Source organism: Melanotaenia boesemani, chromosome 3, assembly GCF_017639745.1.
Source record: "Melanotaenia boesemani isolate fMelBoe1 chromosome 3, fMelBoe1.pri, whole genome shotgun sequence".
NCBI lineage: Eukaryota > Metazoa > Chordata > Actinopteri > Atheriniformes > Melanotaeniidae > Melanotaenia > Melanotaenia boesemani.
In genome coordinates this window covers 7,364,849-7,391,043 of record NC_055684.1, presented here as the reverse complement: position 1 = coordinate 7,391,043, position 26,195 = coordinate 7,364,849, and the positions used below count along the sequence as shown (strand labels likewise).

Sequence of the window (26,195 nt, the reverse complement as noted above, 5' to 3'; positions counted from 1 at the left end):
GTGTGTGTGTGTGTGTGTGTGTGTGTGTGTGTGTGTGTGCATGTGCATGCATGCGTGTGTACTTGCATGTGAGCATATGTGTGCAGTATATGAATTAGGTCTGGGTGAGTGCACGACTCCCGGCCGGATTTTTTGTCCCTGGGTTTGTCTCAGCTCTGCATGAGTCTTTTACATACCACATTACATTAATAGGATAATATGGGGCTCATGTTGTGTGACGAGCTGAGCATCATGGGAAACCTATCCAACCTGACCTTCTAATTCAGTCATAAAACAGCTGGAGCCAAAAGTCACAGGACAGCCCCTGCTTTGCAAAGTCGGTCTGAGGGGATGAAATGCTGATTTTCAGGATTTTTTCACTTGCTCCTACTGCCTGCCTTGTCCTACTTCTCACCTACTTATTCCTCTCTTTCAGACTCTCCATGGAAAACAGCTCTTGTGTTTAGATTTCAAAATCTGGTGTATGAAATATGAAGCAAGATTTGAAGCTTAAAAAAGATCCTAATCAGCATATTAATAATCAGAAATTACTTCACACACAAAAAGAAATCGCTTTAAGCGCACTCTGTTAGTCCCACAGCTGACAAAAATACCAGGATTTCCTCCATTTAAAATGGGAAAACAGTTGAATCCAGTGGAAACAAAAAAAAAGTCAAATATCACAACTTTTCTTCCAAATGAAATGCTGTAATTAACCCTTTAATGTTCACTCCAAGAAAAAAACATTGTAAAATTTTCTTTTGTGTACTTTTTATGTTATTGGGTCACTAATAACAAAAATTAAAATAAACATTTTTGATAGACCCTCCTGTTTTTTAAATATAGGTCTCTACCAAATGGTTGAGATGTAGCTTTATGGTAAAGCTAACTTAAACATTATTATAAATGTATACTAGTCATTATATGATCTTTTAATACCTACAAATATTATTATACTATTTCTAAATATCTGTAAGGCCTTTGTTTTATGTAAAGCACTTTGAATTGTCAAGTACATGAAATGTGTTATACAAATAAACTGCTAACTAAGTAGAAACGAGATCCAGGGTGCCAGTAGTCCTCCATGGCCGGGAAGTCGAAAACACCCATCAAAAGTAGCATAGCCAGGAAGTCTTCAGTATCATTAGGGTTAATCTTGATTGGATCCCCCAACTCCTGGGCAGAGTACAGATTGGTTTGATGAGCAATATGTTGAATTGTTTCATCAGTAAAGAGCATTTTGAAATACTGAAAGGGTGTCTTGACAGCATCAGGGGATGCAAAACTGGAATCAGGAACCTGGAATTCCTCAATATCTACATGCTTCCAGATTCTCCTGACATCTTTTTCTTTCTTTTCTGTCATTTTCTTTCTTTGAGCCTGGGGGTGACCTAGGCGTGTCATCCAGCTCTTCCATGACTATTTTTAGGGTATTTTTTTACCTTTTTTTTCCTCTTAGCAGATGTGCTCATGGAGGGCATCTCTTCCTTATCTATAGATTCAGTGGGAAGATCCCCAACCACCTCTGCTTGTTTGGGCAGATAATCAGGATCCCCAATTATGTCATCATCATTATCACTCAAATCAGCCTCAGAGTCTGAGGATCTTCTGGAAATTCCATGGCCTTGAACCATAAAATGATTTAGTATCCATCTTTTATTTGTAAAACACAAAATAAGAAAAAGGGGGGAAAAGATGCACCATTATATATAAATGTCAGCATGTTTGTTAGATAAATGCAACAATCATACTGGGGCGGCTGTAGCTCAGGAGGAAGAGCAGCTGTCTTTCAACCGGAAGGTAGGCGGCTCGATTCCAGGCTTCCACTAACTACATGTCAAAGTGTCCTTGGACAAGATACTTAACCCCATGTTGCCTCCCGATGTGCCTATCGGGGTGTGTGTGTGTGTGAATGGGTGAATGTGGTAAGTAATGTAAAGCGCTTTGAATGGTTAAACTGACTGGAAAAGCGCTATATAAGTACAAGTCCATTTACCATATTAAAAAGTTTACGTGTAATAAATCTATAATTGTAACATAACAGTGTATAAACAGAAGTGTTTTTATTCCATAGAAACTAGTTCATTTTATTGAAATTAGCATAATTTCACTAAACTGTTACCAAACGGTTGAGTTGTCGCTCCACGCCAAAGTTTACCATAAAGTGACAACTCAACCGTCTGGTCGAGCACATTTTTAAAAAATTATTTGACCCTTAAAGGTTGTTTTCTTGTTGCAGCAAGTTACACATTTTCTTTAAGTAACATGTTAGATGATATAATATGTTAGAAAACTAAGATTACCTTTAAAATTGTAGCCCAAAACAGTCCACATGTGAGGAGTGATTTTTCAGTTTCCAACTTGCTAGTAGCAGGATGAGTGAGAAGTCCTAACGCCAAAAAATAGAGTGCCCTCTAGTGGATGTTTTAAGCATTACATACCTCAACCAAGTTGTAGAGATGACCCAAACAGGTTGAGTCGAGTTCAACGCATTTTCCATTAAGATATAGTAACTCAAAATGTGCTCTACCAAATGGTTGAGCAGGACATAGACTGAAGGATTTAAAACTGGAATGACTGTAAGGTTAAAATATGTATTTTTAATGAAAGTCTATGGGACATTTTTGGCCACGGAGGTCACCAGAGGGAGGATCTAATACTAGATTTAAAACAATGAATGGAAACCAATCAATTTAGCTGCCAGTGTTTGACATATCCAAGACTGTTATCGTCTTCAAAATCCCGTTTTATTGGTATGTTCCTTAATGTTTTTATATAAAAAAAATAGTTAACAGTTCTAATAATTTAACTGGTATTTAAATTGGTAAAATCCTAAAAAGGATTGAATATTTGGACTTTTTGAGCAGGTTTTTACGTTGTTGAAGTGATTTATATAAAAAAAAAATAGATTGGTTTTAATACAAGTTTTTGGTTTGTTCATTTCCCTGTAAATGTTAACCAGAGGGAGCAAAAAATAACAAACAAATAACAAAAAATATAACACAGCCTAGTGAAATTTGCTGCTAATCTGACATATCCAAGACTCTAACGACCACCAAAGACCCAACCCCATATAATTAATTTTATAGTAAAGTATTTATTTATTTATTTTTAGGTCATAAGTAATGCAATAATTCAAGTAGTTGACTTGGCCTTTAAAGGGTTAAAAGTGTGAAACTAATTCAATATTTGGTAGTTTAAAGTTGGTCTGTTGTTTATGAAAGAAAGGCAGAAAAATATTGATATACAATAATTTTATTGAAGTTTTTTGTGTGAACATTTTTTGCCACAAAGGTCACAGGAGGGTTGGAAAATTGAGAACACAGTTAATAATTCAGTTTTCTTTTCCATAATATGAATATTTACAGTATTTTTGTAAAAAGATTTTTTTTTTTTCATTTTAATGTCTGAAAATTAGATTTTGGTATTTTATCTATATTCCTGAATGTGCCACTGGGTGGCTTAACAGATCTGGAGCCTCATTTCTAAAGCTGGCATAGGAATAAAAACCGGTTTGCATCAATCATAGTCAGCTTTTGGGATTTATGAAAACCAAACTTGACGATGTTTCTACTTTCACAGCAAATCTGACCCTCCTGTACACACAAAATCTAGAAAAACGGAAAACGGTGACACCAACACAAAATAAAATCAAGGAAACGATGTGAAAAGTCAGACTTTTGTGCACAATCCACGATTACCTTTCACACCACATGTTAGATATTAAAAGAAATGAATAAAAAGGCACATTCAATATTAATTAAATTATTAATTATTAAAGAGTGCATGCTTGGAAAAAACCCCAGGGAAAAAGGGAGATGATTTTAATGAGAACCTAAACCACTAAAATATGTTCTGTTATTGTGAAATAAATCTGCTGCCAGCATGTCAGTCAGTAAAAGAAAATGTGAGAAGTAGCTTCAGTCATTTATTCGAAGACCCAGCAGAGCGGGACGCAGACTGGAGGCTGGAGCGTAGAAGTGATGCAACGATAATGAAACACACAAGATTTATTCTTACACTATGCTTTTTTATTGTTGTTGTTGTTTTATTTTTGTTTCCATCCAGACGGTCTTCATTTCCTGCATCTCCATGTCCACGTGGTTAATAGCGGTGATTGTGTTCCTCTGCACCGCCCACTGGAGCACACAGCAACTAGAAAGAAATATTATCTAACACTAAATAAACTCCTACCAATCTTAGATGTATCTGTACATATTTATTTTATAAAATAAAACAAATTAATAAATCACCGGCATCAGTATTGGCAGTAGAGGCAAATTCTGGAAGTGATTCATTCCCACTTATAGCTGCATCCTGGGAAAATATGCAAGTCATACCTCCAGTTACTTTGCTTTTCTTATTTTTCATCATTTTCTTTTTTATTGTAATCATTTAACTAAAGAAAATGACAGATTTTTGTTTTTGTAGGTGCTCAGTTTGCAGCAGGTATACGGATTTCTAATAATTACCATTGCTCAGAGGAAAATGTAGAGCGGGAGTTAATAAGCTCTGCTGTTCTGGGTAACTGTGTACAGCTGTGGTGAAAAGGTTAAAGTGGAAGGTGGCAAGCTGATAATCAGCAACAAGTTATCTGACTCCATTTAAACATGCGTATTGTGTTAAGCTGTCATTATTTAAAAAAAAAGAAAAAGAGAAAGAAAAAACCTGAAAATTTGTACACAATGTTTAGATAGAAACGCTTGGTAGTGCAGTTGAAGGAAATCAGTGACCCTTTGACTTTGACTCCATCTTCTGGTTTGAAATAATACTGAACAAAGAGACATGAGATGAAACATATGTTCATTTCCAGCCTGCCTGCTGCATCTCAGGTGAGTTTTCTCCTGCAGGTGTGTTAATGTTGCATGCCAGTAAGGCTCTGCATAAAGAAATTAATAGCTGGAAGTGACTTGAGTTGTCAGTTGAAGATGTGACTGTATTTTTTTTTAAAGTAAAGTCAATTTACTGGACAGTTTTAACTTTTACCATCAGCTGTGACTGAGCCCGCTGGCTGGTTGAGACCAGTAATATTCAAATATTAACCCACATGAAAACCATGGACCACAGGCTGATTTGTGATGTGATTTTACGCCACTGAACTTCATATCCAAACTTCAGAGGAGTATTTACTGTTTATGTATTTGGTCGTTGGCCCTGTTTTTTTTTTTTTTTTTTTTAATTCTGTTTTTTTCTTTTATTTTGTTTATTGTACAAAGGACGGCCTCTTCTACTGCAGAACAATCTACCTACCGGATCAATGGTTACTACAATGCTATAAAACTTCAAGCAAACACCTGCAGCAGAAAAAAACCTCACACAAAAATACTCTGAGTAATAATGTAACTATGACCACTACACGTATTAAGGATGAGTCGGACTGAGTTTACAGTTTTTGCTTGAACACTATAGACACACATGCTTAGACCAAAGTAACAAAACTTGAAGCTGAAACACACTGTAGCCGTACCTTAAACAAAAGCTCTGCTTTGCACACTACACAATATTTCATACGTAAGACACTTCGTTCATAAATTAAATCTCATGGGTACCTTTGGGAAAAGATATCTATCAAAAATCTATTCAAAAAACAAAACACACTGGGTGACTGAAAACACTTACTTACAAAACTGATCACCAATCAGCCACAAATAGACCTCAGCTGAGCCATTTTGAGAACGTTGCAAGCATGGACGCAGGGAGAGCATGCTTGCCCCCTTACTCGCCATTTCTAAACCCTATAGAAGAATTATTTTCTGCTTGGAGATGGCGCGTATATGACTACCAACCACACGCCTCTTCTACAGGCAGTGGAAGAGGCGTGCAGAGACATTGAGGTAACGGCAATCAGTGGATGGCGCTATTTTCCCCGTTGCTTAGCAGGAGAAAATTGCTTGTGATGATTAGATCCCGTGGCCAGACCAAAAAGAACAGAAACAGTGGAAATTAAAGACTGCAGTGTTTTATATAAAATACACGAGTATGTTGCTGCTAATCTGAAAGTGTCGTCATATGATGCAAGTGTGTATCATTTTGTCATCAGAGTGGCATTTTGACAAAGGATTGTTAGGTTTTGATGATTTTAATTCAACATAGATGTGAATATTTTATATCCCAGTGTTGTGTCTTATGTGCTTGTGTGTAAAGTTTTGACACAATGAGCCGAAGTTTTGCAAAGTGTTCAAGCAACAGGCAAAAACTGTAATCCGGCAGCATCCTCTGCCTGAGGGATGCACACCTGTGGGTGCTGCTATCTCGCTAGGTCTCGCCACATTGCGGGAATCATGCAAGCTGCTGGAAGTGGTTGATTCTTGAAGTGGAACTAACACTTTTCCAGTGAAATGAAAGTCTTGACAAATGTTTGATTGTGCTTTTATTCTTTAATTCATCTGTGTTTGTCTCTGCCATTCTGTAAACCCACAGCTGGTAATAAATAAAGTGAGAAAATCATTAGAAGGCAGTAACTCTTTTCATCATGTATACAAACACATGAGCGGGCATGTTTTCAACGTGGACTTCTGATGGCATACAAAAAAAAATCTAACAATAATAAAACATAAGTCAAAATAACAACAAATAAAGCAGATAACCTGCAAGTGAAGGCGTGCACAGCGTGAGGTGTTTGTAAGGCAACTGGAACATAGACAGTACACTGTGTGTGTCTGTGCATGAGTAGCAATGTGGCACCATGGAATAGACACATTTGACATGTACAACCAGAGGAAGGAGGAACCTCTGAAGTCTCCGACACAACAGTACTCTCAGATTTGATTTTGGTACAAAGTGGACTCAACAAACAGATGCAACCCTCCTCTGAACTTCCCTCAACTCAAGGTGCAATATCTGTGGAATCACATCCACCCTGTCGACAGCTACAAGCTCTTCCATAAAGGCTTCACTCCAAGTCCTGGAGGTTGATGGTGCTTCCTGTGAACTGGGAGTTGTCAGAGCCGTTGTCGTCCTCTGTCATCACTGCAGGTTCCTGGAAGGAAACAAAAACATTTACATACTTCTTCATATGTCCAAAAAAAAAAAAAAAAAACATACAGATACACCGTCCACTTTATTAGCTCCTCCTGTTCAACTTCCTGTTAACACAAATATCTAACCAGCCAATCACATGGCAGCAACTCAACACATGTGGTCATGCAGACGTGGTGAAGACGACTTGTTGAAGTTCAAACTGAGCCATCAGGATGAGGAAGAAAGAGGATTTAAGTGACTTTGAACGTGGCTTGGATTTTCACACACAACCATCTCTAGGGTTTACAGAGATGGTCTGAAGAACAGAAAATATCCAGTGAGCAGCAGTTGTCTGGACCAGAGGAGGTCAGAGGAGGATGGGCAGACTGGGTGGAGATGATAAAAAGATAACCGGAAGTCCAATAAGTACTGGCTCTAACCAAGGTGTGCAGAACAGCATCTCTGAACACACAACACGTCCATCCTTGAACCAGATGGGCTACAGCAGCAGAAGACCACACCAGGTGCCTTCTGTCAGCTAAGAACAGGAAACTGAGGCTACAATTCACACAGACTCACCAACACTGGACAATAAAAGATGGAGAAACGTTGTTGGTCTGATGAGTCTCCATTTCAGCTCCACATTCAGATGCTAGGCTCAGAATTTAGTGGAAACATCATGAAAACATGGAACCACCCAGACTTGGATCAATGCTTCAGGTTGATGGTGGTGTAATGGTGTGGGGGATATTTTCTTGGCCCACTTTTGACCCCTTAGTACCAACATGTCCTGGTTTAACCACCACAGCCTACCTGAGTATTGTTGCTGACCATGTCCATCCCTTTATGACCACAGTGGAGCATCTTCTGATGCTACTTCCAGCAGGATACTGCACCATGTCACAAAGCTCAGATCATCTCCACCTGCTTTCTAGAACATGACAATGAGTTCACTGGACTCCAACGGCCTCCAGTCACCAGATCTCAGTCCAGTAGAGCAGCTTTGGGATGTGGTGGAACGGGAGATTCTCATCATGGATGCAGCCGACAAACCTGCAGCAACTGTGTGATGCTGTCATGTCAAAATGAAGCAAAACCTCTGAGGAAGGTTTCTAACACTTTGTTGAATCTACGACACCAAGAATTAAGACAGTTCTGGGAGGAAGTCTGAACCAGTAGTAGAAGGTGGACCTGATAAAGTGGACATGTGTGTATGATACGCTTATATTTAAATTTCTTTTGTAATTAAACAGATACAGATAAATATATATATATATATATATATATAGTACTTTTGATAGCAAATCTTTGAGTAATTTTTTATTGAATATTTTTGTAAACTACGGTTTTATTTTTCTGTTTCAAAGAATATTTAAAAGGTTAAATATACATCAGACGAGTGTGTCAGCATATCTAAGAATTAAGCCTAACTTGGAACCATTTATGAACCTTGTAGGATTTATTACTGTATTCATAAAAAGCATCCAGATTCTTCTGGGCCGTGCTGTATATTGTAGACTAAAGGGAAAACACGCTGTATTCAGTACAGAAAAGCGAAGGGATAAATAGGAACTTTACTCACCTGTAAAATGTTGACAGGCAGGTCGACGGTGAGCTGAGAGTGAGAGCTGGAGGTCTGAGAGCTCAGCTGAAAGGCCAGGTCACCATCGTTGGCTGGATCATCCTGCATGGACACACATTTTATTGACCAGGTCTTAGGGCTGTTATCCAGTCCACTCTGTACAACATTACAGCACATAAAAAGTCTTCCACGTAATTATACTCCCACTTAAAACACAGAGCCTTTGAACAACAGCACATTAGTTATGCTTTTAACTTTAAAATGATTAAGAGGAGACATTAGTCTCTTTCATGGATCAGCTTTACCATCTAGCTGCAGCTGTGACCACATTAGTGCACACGGAGGTGTTTGACCTCGAGACTAAATAAGAGTTTATAATGAACAGATTTATGATATTTTTCAAAGCAGATAGTAACACGTGTTTACCAACATGCTCTGAAGGCTACAACAAACATGTTCTCACTCCACTTCAACTCCAGATGTTAGCAGAGTTTTTAAAATCTGTGTGAAAAGGGCCCAAGTTGTTGTTTTGTTTCCTAAACAGTGATTACATTTCTTCAGTGAGACTTGTTCAAGGAAACATGTCTGATTTATGGCTGCAGCTCTCTGACAACCAGGAAGTGATTTTGGTAGTAAGTGTTACTGGTGATGGAGGTTAAAAATGTCTGAATCTCACCTGCAGCAGCTGAATCTGCACATACTGAGCCCCGGTGACGGGGTCACGCAGAGTCAGGCCCCCGCTGGCAGCTACAGCTCCGTCACTGTAACGAGTGCTAGAGGAAGCCAGCGATGCTGAAGTTGCAGCAACCTTTGACCCTTTAGTTTTTCTCTGGCATGAACCCGAAGTCCCTGGAAAGCAGAGAGAAACCCATCGTCACGTACAACGAAACTTTAAATAGGTCTTTGTAGAGTCTGAGTCAAAATGAAGACGTTTATTACCTGCTGTAGTCGAGGAACCTTTTTGCTTCTTCTTCTTGGCCAGTTGGATGGCTCTGTAGTCAGTCCTGGCTGAGCCTCCACTCTCCTAACGAACACAAGGAATAATGATTAAAACTACAATTCCTTCCTTTTTTTTATTTAATCTGCTAAATTTTATTAATTGTAACATTAATATCTTGTGTTGTTTGATCAAAAGACCAAAATCCCAAAGATGTTTAGGGTAGAGGAACATGAACGACATCTTGGAGGCGTCTGCTCACCAGGAAGCTGCTCGGTGACACTGCGTTCAGTTCCAACTCTTTCTGTGGGCTGAAGCTGCTGCTGTGACCAGGGAAAACAAACTGAGTGAGGACTTTTCCTCCCTCCTGAGGACCCAACACCTCCACACAGCCAAGCAAAGGACCTGAACCACCCGGGCCACCCACCTCCACCACCTTGGAGGGTGAGGCCAGCAGCTCAGCAACAGGGGCCACAGCCAAAGAGGGTGAGGCCTCGACGCTCAGAGCGCTGGAGGAGCTGAGTGGGTGCTGCAGAGTGGGGTCCACAGAGGCAGCAGTGCCCTGCATAGTGAGAGCTGTGAGGGTCCCCAGGGCCTCCGGGGTGACTGTCTGCACATCATCCAGGTTGAGGGTGCCTTGTGGGGGTAGAACATCACCCACTGTTCCCTCCAGACCATGTTGAGGGGCCAAGTCAGCGCTGGTCGCCATGATAAGTGGGTCCAACGCCTTGGCGAGGCTGGTGCATGTGCTGGTAACGAGTGTCGTTCCAACTGAGGACGGGTCAATGGTGAGAATGCCAGAGCTGACCAGAGACATGTCCATGGCAAAGGGGCCGTTAGCGCCGCTCCCAGCCACAGGAATCCCCACCCCGATCCCAGCTGTGGGAGCAGTTCCTCCAGGAACAGCAGAGAACAGAGAGCTGAGGTCCAAGTTGGTTAGCTGGTCACCCCCAGCAATGCCAGGCCCGGCAACCGTTGTCGAGGTGGAGCTGACCAGCTCGCTGCTGGGGGTCAGGGTGGGCGTGGTCTCTATCTGACTCAGGGCATCTGCAACGGAGAGAAAAAGGTTCACTCAGACCGGCTGCATCCACTTTCGCACAGAGAAGTGTGGAAGGAAACCTTCTTCTAATCAACTCCTGGAAATATGAAAATCACATTAGCACAAATAGGACAGAAAAAAAGAAACGTTTTGTACTTCACTGTTCAACACAACGACTGGTACATGTCTTCATGTGTGTGAAAGCAGCACTGAACCAAAAGATCAACAGCTGCACTAAAATATTCATTTCTGGGTTAAGGAGCATCACAGCTGGTTCCTCACCAGGACTGAGGTGGTGGTGTTTGAGCATGTGGCTCTTAAGGCTGCTGCGGGAGGAGAAGTGTTTGGAGCAGTTGGCCACGGGGCAGCGTGTCCTCAGGGTGCTGGCGTCCTGTTTGTGTTTCTTGGAGTGAATGTAGAGGCTGCTGCGTGCTGAGAACCTGGCATTACATCCTGAGAAAAAGACCCAAAACATCACAATAAAATGCTGGACTGCTAAAACATACATACACAAATAAATAAATAGAAAGATAAGCATATTTAAACCTGAAAACTTCATGTCATTTTTTTCATTTTTGTTTGTATGTAAAACCGCATGTAGAAGCTCAATCCTGTTCATCCCAGTCAACATCCCAACGTTATGTTTTCAGATTATGAGGCTAAAATTGTGTAAAATAAATGTATCAATAGATATAACACCATGAAGAGCAACCAAAACAAGAGAACTGAAGTTATTAATAACAGAACTTTGTAGAAATAACACACAGATCAACAGTGACCAAGCCTTTTCTCATCTGCACATCATTCTCTCAGGTCTTGGCTTTCAGGATAAAAAATATTGGCATTGAAACAAACACACAACAGAAACTTACATAAATATTTACATATTTATCATTTGGACATTACTGTCAATTTAAGCTCTGATTGGTGGAAAGTTTGACAGGAAGTGGACTCATAATTTCCAGGTCTAGATAGAGGTCTCTTAGCAACATAGTACAGATAGTGATTTTTTTTAATGATGTAAATGTGATAAATAATGCTGTTATCATGGATCACTCACTGTGGATTTACCAGACAGAGTCTCTGAATAAACACTACATTTTGTGGTTGGATTCTAAACCTCCTGGACGGGATATAAATTCCTGGAAAAATTCCAAAGATCACCTAAAGCAGGACTACTCAATTTAGTCCTACGAAGGCAGCAAACCAGCAGGTTTTCAATGAATTCCTGCTTTAACGCACTCAAATTAAATGGATCCAACAGCCTATCAAGTTCTGCATAGACTCATTAATTTGATCTAGGAGTGTTGGAGCAGGGATACATTGAAATCCTGCTGGATTGCTGCCTTTGTGAGACTGAATTCAGTAGCTGTGGCCTAAAGGGTAAATTATACATCACAATTTACCTCAGTTACACACTACTGTTCCTGAGGAACTGTTGAAAATATAAGAGATAGACTTGAGGCCATCTCTTATATTTGAGTGAATAAATAAACCTGCCACTTGCACCTATTTTGTGTACCTTCTGCATGGCACTGAAAGGGTTTTGTGCCCAGGTGGGTGATGCTGTGACCCTTGAGGTGCTCCGCCCTAGTGAAGGACTTCCCACAACCCTCCTCTGTGCACACAAAGCGACGGTCGTCATCGTGTTTCCTGATAAACACACACAGACACAACCAGCTTTATCAGAAACGGTGCAGGGGCGTCTCTTTCAATCACCAGCATCAACCCATCGGGATCTCGCGGTCAGCGTGCAGGAGAACAAGTCAGCGGTCTCTCACCGTTTGTGGCGAAGCAGCTTGGACATGCTGGTGAAGGACCATCCACATCCCTCTGAGTCACACACAAACGGCCTCTCACCTGCAGGAAGAAGACAAGGTTTTTACTCCTGCTGAGGATCTACAGCTCACAACATGACACATTGGAAACCAGCTCAGAACAAATATTTCTAATTTCCACTAACTCTGCCTTCTTGGAACCCACAGAATCAAGAACCGAGCAAACGTGGAGGAATAAAACTGCAGGTAGGGTGTTACATGTTTTCTTACCACCAGCTCTTGGTAAACTATGGAACATTAAGTATCTGCAGCCAACCTGTCGACCAGTGTCAGCTGTTAACATCTGTTTTGGTTCTTTCCTACTCGTCCTATCATCATACTAGAAGCACTCAGAGAGCGCAGACCTCCGCTTAGCTATTGTTGTTTTGCCAATGATTGTGGGCATTATTTTTTATTTAGAAGCTCTAATGGCAAAATGACCTCCATCTCCTAATAGTAAAGAATCCTTTAAAAACGTTGGATCCAGGCCGTGATCTGGCTCTTCCCCAAAAATCTGATCGCTTGTTCGAGATTTCCTGAAAATTTTATCAAAATCTGTCCATAACTTTTTGAGTCTGGAGTTAATCCTGTTGCTGAGAGAAACAGGGAAAAGCCATGACTTCACAGCTGAACCAAGCTAAGGTTAAAGGTCTACCTGGCTAGTTTACATGCACAGAAGAGGAATCAAGTTATTCACCGCCTATGTGAATTCAGCTGAAATCACTCCACAGACGTCTGCACTTAAAAGGAGATTCTGTCAGATGCTGCTGCAGTTTGATGATAGGACAAAATTAAACCAAGAGTTTTCTATGCTGATCGATCACAACTGTTGTTGAAGCGGCCTTTGTGCCATTTGTTTTTTCTTTGCTTTTGGGTTTTCGAGGATGGTTAGCAACCAGCTTAAGGTGCACTCATACACAGCTGGTGGATGGACTGAAAACTGACATGAATTTATTCGCAACAAGGAGATCATTTTATCTCCCCGCCCTAGCTGGAGTTATAAAATCAGGTTTTTACTAGAGTCGAGTGGCAGAAAGGCTGACGTGCAGTCTTAATGTGCTGCTTTTCTGTCCCAATTTTTGATGTATTTGGTCATCTGCCAGAAAAAAAACAAAACAAAACAGAAAAATATGAAAATGAGAGCAACATTATTAATTATTTAGCTGTATGTTAGATGTTAGTTATGCTTCACTGCAGTTTGCCTTGGTCAATGAGCTGTCATCCAGCTCCAAAAACCTGCAGTGTGTGTGTTAGTCTGGTTTTCAGAGCTTTTTTATGCCGTTTTGGTTGGACAAAACTTTATTGACTTATGTTCAGTATCTGACATGACTTCTGCTTTTAAAGACAGTGAACTGGATAAAACTAAAGACACCATCCTTTTCTCCTCCTTTTGGGCTTTTCTCCCCATTTCTCCCCTCCATAACAAAATCTGTTAATTCCAGTTTCTGTATCTTGTGTCAGTCCTAAATGAAACCGAACCTTTCAGATTAACAACAGGTCCACTGTTACTGAAAACCAACATCTCCAGGAAAATGATCCACAGGACAAACACATGCTAGATACAATGGGGTGTGTGTGAGAGAGAGAGACATACACACAGTCAAATGACTAAAGGATGACTTCTTTTATAAAAACCAGTGGCCTGAATACAAACCGTTGTAGAACCAGGCCAGGCTTCCTTAGAACCACGGCTGACTCATCTCAGGGCTCCAGAGTGCGACCAAAACTTTGAGTGTGACCAACTTTTTTTCTTAGGACTCCGAATCTCTGAATGTCTTTCTGCATGTTCTGTGTTCATTCCCTCCTTACCTGAGCTCACAGAAGAATAACACCGTGATAAACAGCCAGGAGAAGCGGTGGGTCTTCATCTGAGCCACAACTGTAGCCTGCACTGAGTGTTAGATTAAAATTAAGACCGGCGCACATTAGACGTCCATTTGGGCGAAGGATGAGAATCGCGGAAACTGGATTTAATTGTAAAAGGTGGAATATAGTGGAATATGCTCATACGTGGTGTTTTCTATTATCCTCGCTGCTTCCTGAAGAACAGGAAGCAGAAAAGCTGGAAAGAGTTGAACGTGTTCTGACCGCTGCAGCCCTCCGTCTGCGTGACTTCACCTGAACTGACCAGGAGCAAGTCTTCCCAGAAGTTCAGCTGTGGCTAAGAGGTCATATTCAAAAAGAAGAAATTCAACGCTACAAAGCTCTAGAAAAACTTTCAGAGCTGCATCCGTTTCTAGAGGAGCATTAGTGAGACTATACTGGCTGATATATAATGCCAGAAAACTAGAGCAGCCTCCATCAGACTCACTCTGTGTGTTTGAGCTGCACCTGCAGGCTGTCCTGAAGAAAATCCATAGAAAATAAATATTAATCATGTTCGATAAAACTGCTAACACGAGAGGCTGCCCTCTGGATTAAACGTGGATCCAGAGAGCGGAAATTTGCCTCATGAGCCATTTCAAAGTTTGAAATATTTTGTTTCATTCACTTCAGTGAAACTAGAACTTTAAGTTTATATTTTTTATGTTTTTTTTCTACTTACATTCATGCTTCAAATAAAGAAACATTTTTCTAAACCTCATTATTGTTTAAAATAACTTAAATAACCATCAGTGTCTGTGTGCAATGATCAGAAGACAATCCTTAAAATGCGGGTCCACCTAAACGTTTTGCTGGTGCACCAAATGAAAACGTTGGGTGCACCAGTGCAACCACCGCGGAGCGCCACATCTGCCTTCCAGAGCTGCTGGTGGGAAGCGACTTCACCGACACGTCCTCCACCAGCTTACCTGTGTGACTCCGCATGTGTATTTTGAGGCGACAGGCTTTGTCGTATGTCTTGTCGCAGCCTGGGTAGGTGCAGGTGTAGTGACCCGTTTCCCTGAAGTGGGTTCGGTTGTGGGAGAACAGGGCACTGAAGGTGATGAAGGTCTTCTCACAGCCTGTACAGGACAGAGAAAGGAACACACTGGAGGTTTTTTGTCCAAAAGTAAAAAAAAATCTTTTCTTCTTTTGTTTTAAACAGAAATAACATCCTACTCAAAGTCTTCAATGATCTGCTCTCGTCTACAGACAGTAAATAAGCGACTTTAATTCTCTTAGATCTTAGTGCAGTTTTTCATATAGTTGGGCTTAAAACTGAGTTTGGTACTTTACTCAGCAGCATGTTTAATTCAGGACCTAAAGTATTCCAGCACCGTGCCGAATCTCTGGCTTGCAGACTTTTTGCACCCGAAAAAAAAACGAAAGAAAAAGACGATTAAATGAGTTAATGTGCGCTAATAATAATAATAATAATAATAACAATAATAATACATTTTATTTAAAGCGCCTTTCAGGGCACCCAAGGACGCTGTACAAAACAAATAAGCAAACATTAACAGTTCAGGGAAATCAAACAACACAATTAAAAAACCTAAACATAAAAGGCAGAGTGGCGAGAAAGCGATTGAAAATAAGGGTACAGACAGTATGCTGTTCTGAAAAGATGGGTTTTGAGTTTGGAGATGAAGGTGAGGAGAGAGTCGGTATTGCGGAGGTCAGGAGGAAGTGTGTTCCAGAGCTCCCCATGGTGCTGAGGCAGGCAGGAGGGACAGAGAGATGGACAGAAGAGGAGGAGCAAAGACATCTGGAAGGGGTGACTATATGGAGAAGATCTGAGAGGTAAGGACGTGAGAGTTTATCTGGATTTGTATGTATAGAGGAGGATCTTATATTCTATCCTGTACTTAATGGGAAGCCAGTGGAGTTCTTGCAGGATGGGAGTGATGTGATGAAAGGAAGGAGTTCGGGTGATGATGCGGGCAGCAGAGTTCTGAACCATTTGGAGTTTCTGAAGGGATTTTTGTGGGAGGCTGGAGAGTTGCAGTAATCCAGGCAGGAGGTGACAAGGCTGTGCACAAGGATAGAGGACAATGTGGACTACTGCCACATGGAGTTCATCTAGCAATGGCGTGAAATGAACGCAGCTTTGCTCCTAACAAACACATTATTACCGACCAGAAGCTGAGCTGGGTCTAGGAAAACGTGTGGTGGAGAGATTCAGCTGCAGTTTAGATCTACGACAGACCACAGGTTGGTACGAAAGAGCAGAGACGATGAAACGTTAAATAAAACTATGATCAAACTACGCTACGTCAGTTTTATCAGCGGGATGGAGGGTAAATTAGTGAAGCCTGGTTATTCTCTGTTATTTACGTCACATAATTTCCTACACACACACTCTGCCTGTCAGCTGGTGGGAGTGTGCTCACCTGCGTGTGCACACGCATGAGTCTTTGCATATCGGGCGGAGGAGAACTGTAAACGTGCAAACATGTAGAGTCAGAAAGGACATGCCACCATTTACATACGGTGAATAACAGATAAGTTTGTCAGCGGCAGTGTTGAGCGTGGATGAAGAAATAATAGAACAGCTGCCCTCCACAGCTAATGGAGATCAACCTAAACACAATAATTAATAATTAAACCATTGCACTAAACTATTGTAAAGAGCTAATTTCAGTTTATTTTGAATATAATAACTAAGCTAGTGAAGCTATTGTTTCGTTTCTTTTTTCCCTCAGTTTCAGCTAATTTATTACTTATTTCACACTGGATTTTCAATTCCTAATTGAACTGACTGAACTATTTCAAAAAGGTTTTGTTCTTGTTTATTTTAACCTATTCTTTGTCCAAGGTAGTCAAGCTATTCTTTTTCCAGTTTCAGGACTTTATTATTTTACATTGGGTGTTATACTACTACTTGCACTGACTGAACCAGGAGAGGTTGTGTTATATTTTCACGTTTGACTAAGCTTGTGAAGCTTATTTAAAATTGTTAAAGCTTATTTAAGATTGCTGTACTGGTGCACAGTTGTTAAATAAGGAATTCAGTACATTTATATCTGTTTTTAAAAACTGAGAAAGACATTTTTAAGTCTGATGTTGCCTCGCACAAAAGAAAGACTTCAGTCTTTTCTACACACCGAGACATCATTTGTGAGGTAAATGCAGCGGTTTTCTGAATCGGTATCTGTGATACTATCTCAGAGATATCAGTGGTGGATCCGTGCATCCCTGATTTTGGATAGCTTCTTATCCACATGTTTAATGTTGTTCAATCTACAGAAGCACCTTACTTACATCTTCTACCTGTGTTTGTTATTTAAACACTTTCAGTATTTTGCTTTAATCCACATTCTTCACCTCACTAATTTCTAGTCTATTATTTTGTCTTTCCCCCTTTTCTGTTGTATGAGCTTTTAATCTTTGTGCTCTCTTGTGTACAGAACTTTGGTAAACTGTTATTGTAAAGGAGCTTCATGATAAAATGGAGGTTACCTGGGAATTCACACTTGTGGGGCCTCTGCGGCTCAAAGTGGACCCTCTGATGATTTGTGAGCCTTGTGGCGCTGCGAAACCTCTCGCTGCAGATCTCGCAGATGAAGGCATTGTCCTGCTCGTGGACTTTAACATGAGCCTTGAGGTTGTAGACCGTGGTGAAGCGCCGCCCGCAGCCTTCAAACTGGCAGGTATGAGGCCGCTGCTTATCATGGGACTGGAGATGCCGTTTCAGCTTGTAAGAGGTGGCAAACGCCCAGCCGCAGCCCTCTATGGTGCACTGATATGGCCGCGGGTCCTCTGCGTGATTCAGGAGATGAACCTTGAGCTTCTGACGGGAATCAAATGAACACAAGCAGCCTGGTTCTGGGCACGCAAAGGTAGCCACAATGTCTTTCTTTGACCTGATTAGTGGTGCAGAGTTTAAATCCTCATTGTCACAGTTCGCCGCCGGGGCTTTAGGTGATGGAGTTACCAGATCAGCCTCTGTTACAGCACACAGAGCTCCTGTCTCCTGCTTGACAGGACATGAATCCAGTGAGGTTCCCAGTTCTGATAATGAACAATCATCCACCAGAGCCAGCTCAGAGTCACTAACAGATAAACCAGGTCTGGGCTCTTCCTGCTGGTTTGGACTGGCTACTGCCAGCGTGCTGATCTTCCCGATGGACTTTGTCCCACTGTCATAGTTCAGAAGAACAATATCCTCATGGTCTTTCATACCCAGATGTTCTTTTAAGCTGACCATGTCATCCTCTTTATGCACATATCCCTCTGGTGGAGCAGCGAGAGTCAGTATCCCATTTTCAATGGTCACTATGATGCTTTGATTGTTTATTGTGATGGTTCCGGAAAAGGTTTCACTAGCAGACGGACTTGTGAAGGCAGTGACTGGGTTTGCACCGTCCTGCAGCCCCCTGGAGTCTGAAATAAACTCCGATGTCTCCATGGCTTCCACCATACCAGTCGCTTCTGAAATAGGCTCTCTAACCAGCTTCCCGCCGCTGTTTTCGGTACAGATCTGGCCACAAATCTTATCGCCATATTTGTTCGTCAAAACAACGTCTTCGACCGTGTGATGGTAAGCAGCCTGTTTAGTGTTAACCACGGCGGAACTGTCGGTTAATAAACTGAAAACATGATCTGCTTTCTTTAGTGTCTGTGTGTCCAGACAGTTTAGGCTGTCATTAGACTCACAGAAAGCAACGTCGCTGCTGTTTCCAACCTCCATGGAGTCGCGGTGACTTCCCTTAAAGCAGTCTGATTTTCTACCTTTCACTTTATCCCCGCTGTTTGATGACACATCCGGTCGGTGCTGGCTAGGATTGTCGGTCCCATCATCTTGGACGACATTAAAAACGACATACAATTCCTGTGTAGATTTGTCTGTCCTGTTGGATGCGGCAGACTGGCTGTCTATTGATGGATGCTTGAAGGCGCCGTCCTCACGCTGCTGCCGTAAAACTGGGAAAGGCAACGTTAGCTGCCGCTGCGGTTCCTCTTCCCCTTCAAACAGAGGCAGCGCCATTTGCATCGCACTGTCCCCGCTTTCTTCGTACTTCCATGCAGTCCTAACAAACTCATGCGAACCCAGAAGTGCATTGAGGTCGTTTTCTTTCTCCGTGTTTAAGTTATAAAGCCCCCAAATCGCACTGTTCGTTGAGTGTGGTTTGCTAACAGACGACCGAGCAACATCGCTGCCATTTTCCGCCAGTGGGCGAAACGACGAAGTCTTCGGCCTGGTGTTGTTGTTGTTGTTGTCACTATGAGGCTCAGGTGGATCCAGACGTCTGTCGGCTTCATAGTCGGCGGAAATTAAATGAGCTGACGAGGCTGTTAGTGATTGAGTCGGAGATGAAGTAGTTCTGTGTGGGGCGCCATGTTGAGACTGAATGTTTTGGGCTTCACAAAGCCCCTGGATTTCCATCTTGGTATCCCTGTAGCAGCAACACTGAAAAGGCCCGCCCTAGTAGCTCGAGATGATCCATGCAGCCACAACACGGTTTCCAGCAGGCCAAGTGTAGCCTTCAAGGTCTGCACGGAAATTTTTCAACTTTGTTATTTTAGTATTAAAACTGTAGTTTTTTTCCTCCTAAAATTTCCTAATCTAATTTACATATTCACTAACTTTCTTGAAACAGAACAATGGATGTACAGTTGTGAAATAAAAAATACACTTTTTATTTAGTAAATTTATATTCGTAAACTGTGTCATACTATTCTAGAAGAGGGGGCAACCGGCATTTCATGAATACAGCAACACTAGCTCTTTGTAAAACTGTGGAATGGATTTGGAAGCAGTTTACCCTAAAATGATTATTCTTTATCAGGGAGGATAGTAGGGGAGTAATTGACATTTTCGAAACCATGACTGACTTTGAGCCAGAACGTACAGTTAAATTTGTTTAAACGGCATTCGCAAACCAAGTCTTTAGTTTGGTTGTTTCTCCATCTTCCTTCCGTTAGATGGCAGTGTAGTACCGTAAAACAGGGCATTGCCTTCAATGAGAATCACAGGAAAAATCCTCTGATTAACAAAACTAAAAATAAATAAATAAAAATCAAAACAGTGTATTTAAAACTCATCCTCTTACAAATTATCTCCATATATATTTTGACAATTGAGATAACATTTTTCAGAAAAAAGAACTGTATGTATGTGTGATGCAACCCCAGTTCCAAAAAGGTTTGGATGTAAAATTTAAATAAAAGCTGAAATTTTTCAAGGCATATAACAGAAACCAAATATCAGATGTTGAAACTGAGACATACATTTTCATGGAAAATATAAGCTCTTTTTAAAATTTGATGACAGCAATACAGCTCTAACAAGAGGCTTAAAAAGTAATTGGCACTAATCAGAAACAACCAGAGGAGCATTTTACCACTAATTAGGTTAACTGGCAACAGCTCATAAACATGACTATAAAAGGAGCATTTCAGAGAGGTCCCTCATAAAGATGGACAATTTCACCAATCTTAGACAAATTGGCCCCAAATATAATTTTGAGAAAACATTCATCAACATAAAACTGTGAAGACAGAAGATCCCACAATCTACAGTGTATAATATCATCAAAAGATTCTGAATGAGGAGGAATCTCTGTGTGCATGGGACAAGGCTGAAGGTCAAACTGGATGCTGGCGATCTTGGGGCCCTCAGGCAGCACTGCATTAAAAACAGACTTCCAGAAATCACTGTCTGTGAACAAAGTTTCCCCTGAAATCCACAAATGCAGGTTAAAGCTCTTATCATACAAAGAAGAGGCCAGATGTGAACAGGATCCAGAAACACAGCTGTCTCCTCTGAACCAAGCTCACTTAAAATAGTCTAAGCCAAAGTGAAAAACTGTTCTGTGGTCAGATGGATCAAAATGCGAAATTATTTCTAGAAACCTGGAACACCGTGTCCTGCAGACTAAAGAGGAGAGGGAGCATCCAGCTTGTTATCAGTGAAAAGCCTGCATCTCTGATGGTATGGGGGTGCATTAGTGCCAATGGCATGGGAAGCTTCCACATCTGTGAAGGTAAAATGTAAAATAACTCCATTTCAATATCTGATATGTTGTTTATGTTCTACTGGGAATAAAATATTGGTTGATGAGATTTGGAATTCATTACGTTCCAAACACACAATACAATTCACAGAATGATGAATGAAGCTTAGAGTAGCCATGCATAGCCATGTTATTTTGATGCCCTTATCTCAAAATCATGAAGCTCGATTTCTTGTGATCAATTAATTTTTTTTCCTAATCTTTACTAACTTGTTGTTGTTGTTGTTGTTTTCTCCAGATAACCACTGACTGTAACTGATTATTACAAGATAACAAGCCTTGTTTTCTCAAGGTCACCATTTGATCAAGAAGAAAAATTAGCGGTTAATTTTTATTGGTAATTGTCCCAATTACCAATAAACTTGACAATTGGTCAGAATCCACAGCAGAAAGTTAAGACAAGCATCAGATACTCTGTTCATGGTAATCGATTTCCTAAACTCTAACAGACAAAGACTTCTTTGTTTTTATCATAGTTTGGTAAAATAATTAAGTCTTTTTCCTGAGATAATTATGTTATAATATATTTTCAATTATGGCAGCTCTCGGGTTCCATAAAAATTAGATCCCAATTTTTTTCCTTCCTTTTTATGGTTTTATTCCATGGTGTCATTAGAAAAATCAACACCCCACCTTACACTACAAAAGAAAAAAATAAAAATAGAAAATTTGCACAGCACATAAAATCACCCAGTAATTACTGTCAAACCAGTAACTGACCTCTCTGCTTGGGAAGACAGTTAACTGTTTACATGATATCTTTATTTGGTTTCTAAGCAGAAGCTAGAATACAATAATCAGCTAATAAATAAAATGTGACTAACACAAATGGAAAAGAAAAATAAACATCAGTTTCAGAGCAGAACAACGCAAGTGGAAGACTGTTCACAGAAGTTTCTGTTCATCACTTCAACACATTTACATTTGATCTTAAAGTAACTTGTACAGAATTCACTAGACTGGGAAGAAGTAGTAAGCAGTGTATTGTTTGTTCATCAGTAATTATTTCACTTTTTACACTGTGAAAAGAGTTCAGCATGCTTCATACAAAAATATCCAACAGGTTAAATGATTTTAGGTTATTTTACTTATCGATCATTACACACACGCATGCATGTTCCAACATTTTGTTCTACAAATCTATTCTATCTTTTGTCTTTATTTATTTGCATGTTTTGGATTATTACACTGGCAGTTCCTTCAAGTGTACCCTACACCAGTGGTTCTCAAACTGGGGTTCGGGACCCCATGGGAGTCACAACATAAATTTAGGGGGTCACCAGATAGTTGGAAAAAATGTATAGTCTGCGTTTATTAAATAATTTTTGGGATTTTTACCAGTGCTGTCAAAATCAAACCATTAATAAAGAGATAAATCTTTAAATTAACACCTTTATTTTTTAACACATAAACAAAAAAGTTAGTACACATGCCATATTAAAAATCCTTATCGTCGCGAGAGAAGCTGATTACTGCCTTGTCACAGCGGTGAACCACCAAAAACCACTTTATATTCCTTATTTATGAAGATTCTGATAGTTTTCCAGCATCACCTTTAGATGATGGCTGCAAGACAACCTATTTGATTCATTGCACAATTAATCACCAGTCGTGTGGGGTCACGAACACCAACTATGTTATCTTCGGGGTCGTGGCTTAAAAAGTTTGAGAACCACTGCCCTACACAGTAACAGAGTAAGAAACATTGCTCCTGCACGGTGGACTACACAAGTAACACAAGTTGGATTGCTGTCTCAAGTCATTTTCAGACATGAAAAAACACACATAGTACAATCACTAGCAGCATAAGAGTCAAATAAACATGCAAAAACAACATAAATGTCCTGTGTCGTCATATAAAAATAGAGTCCTTCCTCTCAGTACTGGTAGTATTTTAACAGAAATAAGGCCACATATTCATTTCCCTTCTGATACAATGAGACATGCTCAAAAAGTCAGACAAATCCAGATTAATCCACTCATTGTACAACTTTACAAACATCCCCTACTTTCTGTTTTTGTGGTGATATCAGGTTTAATCCTCTTCCTGAACTGTTTGCGTAACTTTTCCACAAGTGCCAAAGGTCAAGATTCAACTAAATTGCACAGAACGTGTTTTTAGGTGTGTACTGTGCAGCAGAGAAAGACAGCACAACCTGTCACAGTGTAGGAAAACTATCATGCCCTTGAAAGCTCAGTGTGCTACTGTGTGCATGAAAATAACCGACACAAATGCAAATGAGGTTTATTGCAGCATTTCAACAACAAACAAAAACAGAGACAGGTAGAAAAAAAGCTGTTAACTAACTAAAGTATTAAAATGATGAAACAGAGCCACTCACCATAACAGAAAATTAAAGTTGTAAATTTTATTTTAGGCCAATTAAATACTTTTTGGGAAAATATATCTAATTTAAAATGTTTTTAATTTAGAAAAATCTGTTGAAAAGTTTCAGTGGCTTACTGGAAAATATTTGTTCCTTTCACTGGTTTCAGAGAGGGCTTCTTCTTTATTTATTTATGTTTCCATCTTTTTTCATAACATGGGAAGACAAGGCTGTGGGTGTTCAGTTAGCTACAATATGCAAATTTCCCACTAAGTGTCACAAAATTTTATACACTGTTCATCCAAGTGGAAGTCATCTTGTCAAGCTCCAACTCCACTTAGGTTAAAAAAATTTTCAAGCACAAAAGACCCTAACCCCTTTTTTCTGCTTAAAAAACTAACAATATTCATCTTGTTGACTAGTAGTTTTTGTCATATTTTTCATTAATGACTATTGTTTTCTGACAAAAACAAGATGATAACCAAATAAAAACTAATGCAAAGGATCAAAACCAATGATGAAATGTATTGAGACGGATATATGGCTACTGTCTATTGTCTACAAATAAAAATAAACACAAAAATATTCAGAAGAGATAGACTCCGAGCAGACCATATTTAGTAAAGTTGAAAGGCGGGACGAGTTGGGCAGAGATCCAATCAAGAGTGTGGAGAAACTATTAGTGATAACAACATTTGCTAGCCAGCTATCCTGAAATTAAAGCTAAACATGCTAAAGGTAAGCGCTATCATGAGCTACAGGTGCTTTTGCAATACTGCAAACTTAAAGATCTACAGCTGTCATGGCAACATTATTAATTAGAGAAATAAATTAATCAATAATCTGAGATGGAAATTAGATTGGAACAAATTTAAGAAACTACATCACATTTAAGAAAGACATCGGATGGCATCAGTGGGCTACTGAGTTCAGTCCAACAAGTAAATAGATGTCATGTCACCTATGTATAAATAATGACTTCAGAAATTCAAGGGATAATCCATCCATCCGTCCGTCCGTTCGTCCATCCGTCCGTCCATCCATCCATCCATCCATCCATCCATCCATCCATCCATCCGTCCGTCCGTCCATCCATCCATCCATCCATCCATCCATCCATCCATCCATCCATCCATCCATCCATCCATATTCTGCCGCTTATCTGGAGTCGGGTTGCTGGGGCAGCCGCCTAAGCAGGGAAACCCAGACTTCCCTCTCCCCGGCCACATTCACCAGCTCATCCAGATGGATCCCGAGGCATTCCCAGGTCAGCAGAGAGATGTAGTCCATCGAGCGTGTCCTGGGTCTTTCTCGGGGCCTCTTTCTGGTGGGACATGCCCGGAACGCTTCACCAGGGAGGCGTCCAGGAGGCATCCTAACCAGATGCCCGAGCCACCTCATCTGGCTCCTCTCGATGTGGAGGAGCAGCAACTCTACTCTAGCCCCTCCCAGATAACCGAGCTTCTCATCCTATCTCTAAGGGAGAGCCCGGCAACCCTGTGGAGAAAACTCATTTCGGCCGCTTGTATTCGTGATCTTATTTTTTCAGTCACTACCCACAGCTCGTGACCATAGGTGAGGGTGGGAATGTAGATCGACCGGTAAATCAAAAGCTTTGCCTTTTGGCTCATTATATGTCATTGATATATAATATAAATAATTTAGGGTCTAGCACAGACCCTTGAGGAACCCCACAGGTTACATTCAACTGATTTAATTTGACATTATTTAATTACACATATTGTTATCTATCATCCAGGTAACTTTTCATCCATGTGTATGCTAACCCTCTTATACCATATCTCTCTAGTTTGGTCATTAATATACTACGATCAGTTGTATCAAATGCCTTTGTTAAACCTATAAAAACACCAACAGTATATTACTTATTATCTATTGCGGTAGATATCTCTTCTACAAGTTCCATCACTGCCACTGAAGTGAACCTTTTTTGCTCTAAAGCCATACTGGCTATCACTTCTTCTCAATATATTTACCAAGTCTGTGAGCAAATAATTCAGGCCTCAGCACTGCCCACTAGTGGAGAAATTTAATTCATCATGGCAACGTAAGAGACGCATGGAAGGACGGTGACATACGACAACGTCTGAAACGGTTGTCCCTATTTATGTACATAAGAGAGCATAAATGGGCCTTAAACACACCACTTCTTCTTATAGTGAAATATTTAACTTAGAGTCAGAAGGCTGAAATGACAAACATGTGAGTGTTGCCTCTTTTTTGTATTACTGTTGAGCTCTTTGTAATAATTTCTTTTCTACATGCCATACATGTTGTGAAACCGATTAACGTGTTTCTTGAATTTGTTTAGTCTGTTCTCGTGTGTGTGGGTTTTCTTTTCAAGAAGCACTACCATGAGCTTTACAGGGCCATCACATTAAATAAATAAATAAAAAACAGATGTAGGGTTTTTTGAATAATTCATACACACAACAAAGCCTGGGCAAATCCCCGCCTCCTTCACTCTTTCTCTTGGTGTCATCCTTCTTGGAAAAATGAAGAAGAGTAGATGTGACCTTGACCCTCTCATTCATTTTCTGCTACATATGAAGTATTCCTGCCAGTGAAATACACACTGACCAAATCTTTTCATTTCAAAAAGGAACATGCACCAGACAGCATGAGAACCAGAGGCACCCACCTCATGCATG

The 26,195-nt window shown here is 40.4% G+C and overlaps 1 protein-coding gene across 1 annotated transcript; it reads right to left on the bottom strand.

The window, feature by feature from the left end:
* Nucleotides 1-6,336: 6,336 nt before the first annotated feature.
* On the bottom strand, nt 6,337-19,618 carry si:dkey-156n14.3 (zinc finger protein ZXDC). Its single transcript, XM_041981707.1, has 10 exons — nt 17,640-19,618; nt 15,107-15,259; nt 12,279-12,357; nt 12,020-12,150; nt 10,780-10,950; nt 9,721-10,505; nt 9,461-9,545; nt 9,198-9,370; nt 8,522-8,623; nt 6,337-6,958 (listed from the first exon to the last, which is right to left on the bottom strand). The coding sequence occupies exons 1-10, from the start codon at nt 19,564-19,566 to the stop codon at nt 6,872-6,874; spliced, it is 3,693 nt and encodes a 1,230-aa protein (XP_041837641.1). The 5' UTR covers nt 19,567-19,618; the 3' UTR covers nt 6,337-6,871.
* Nucleotides 19,619-26,195: the final 6,577 nt, after the last annotated feature.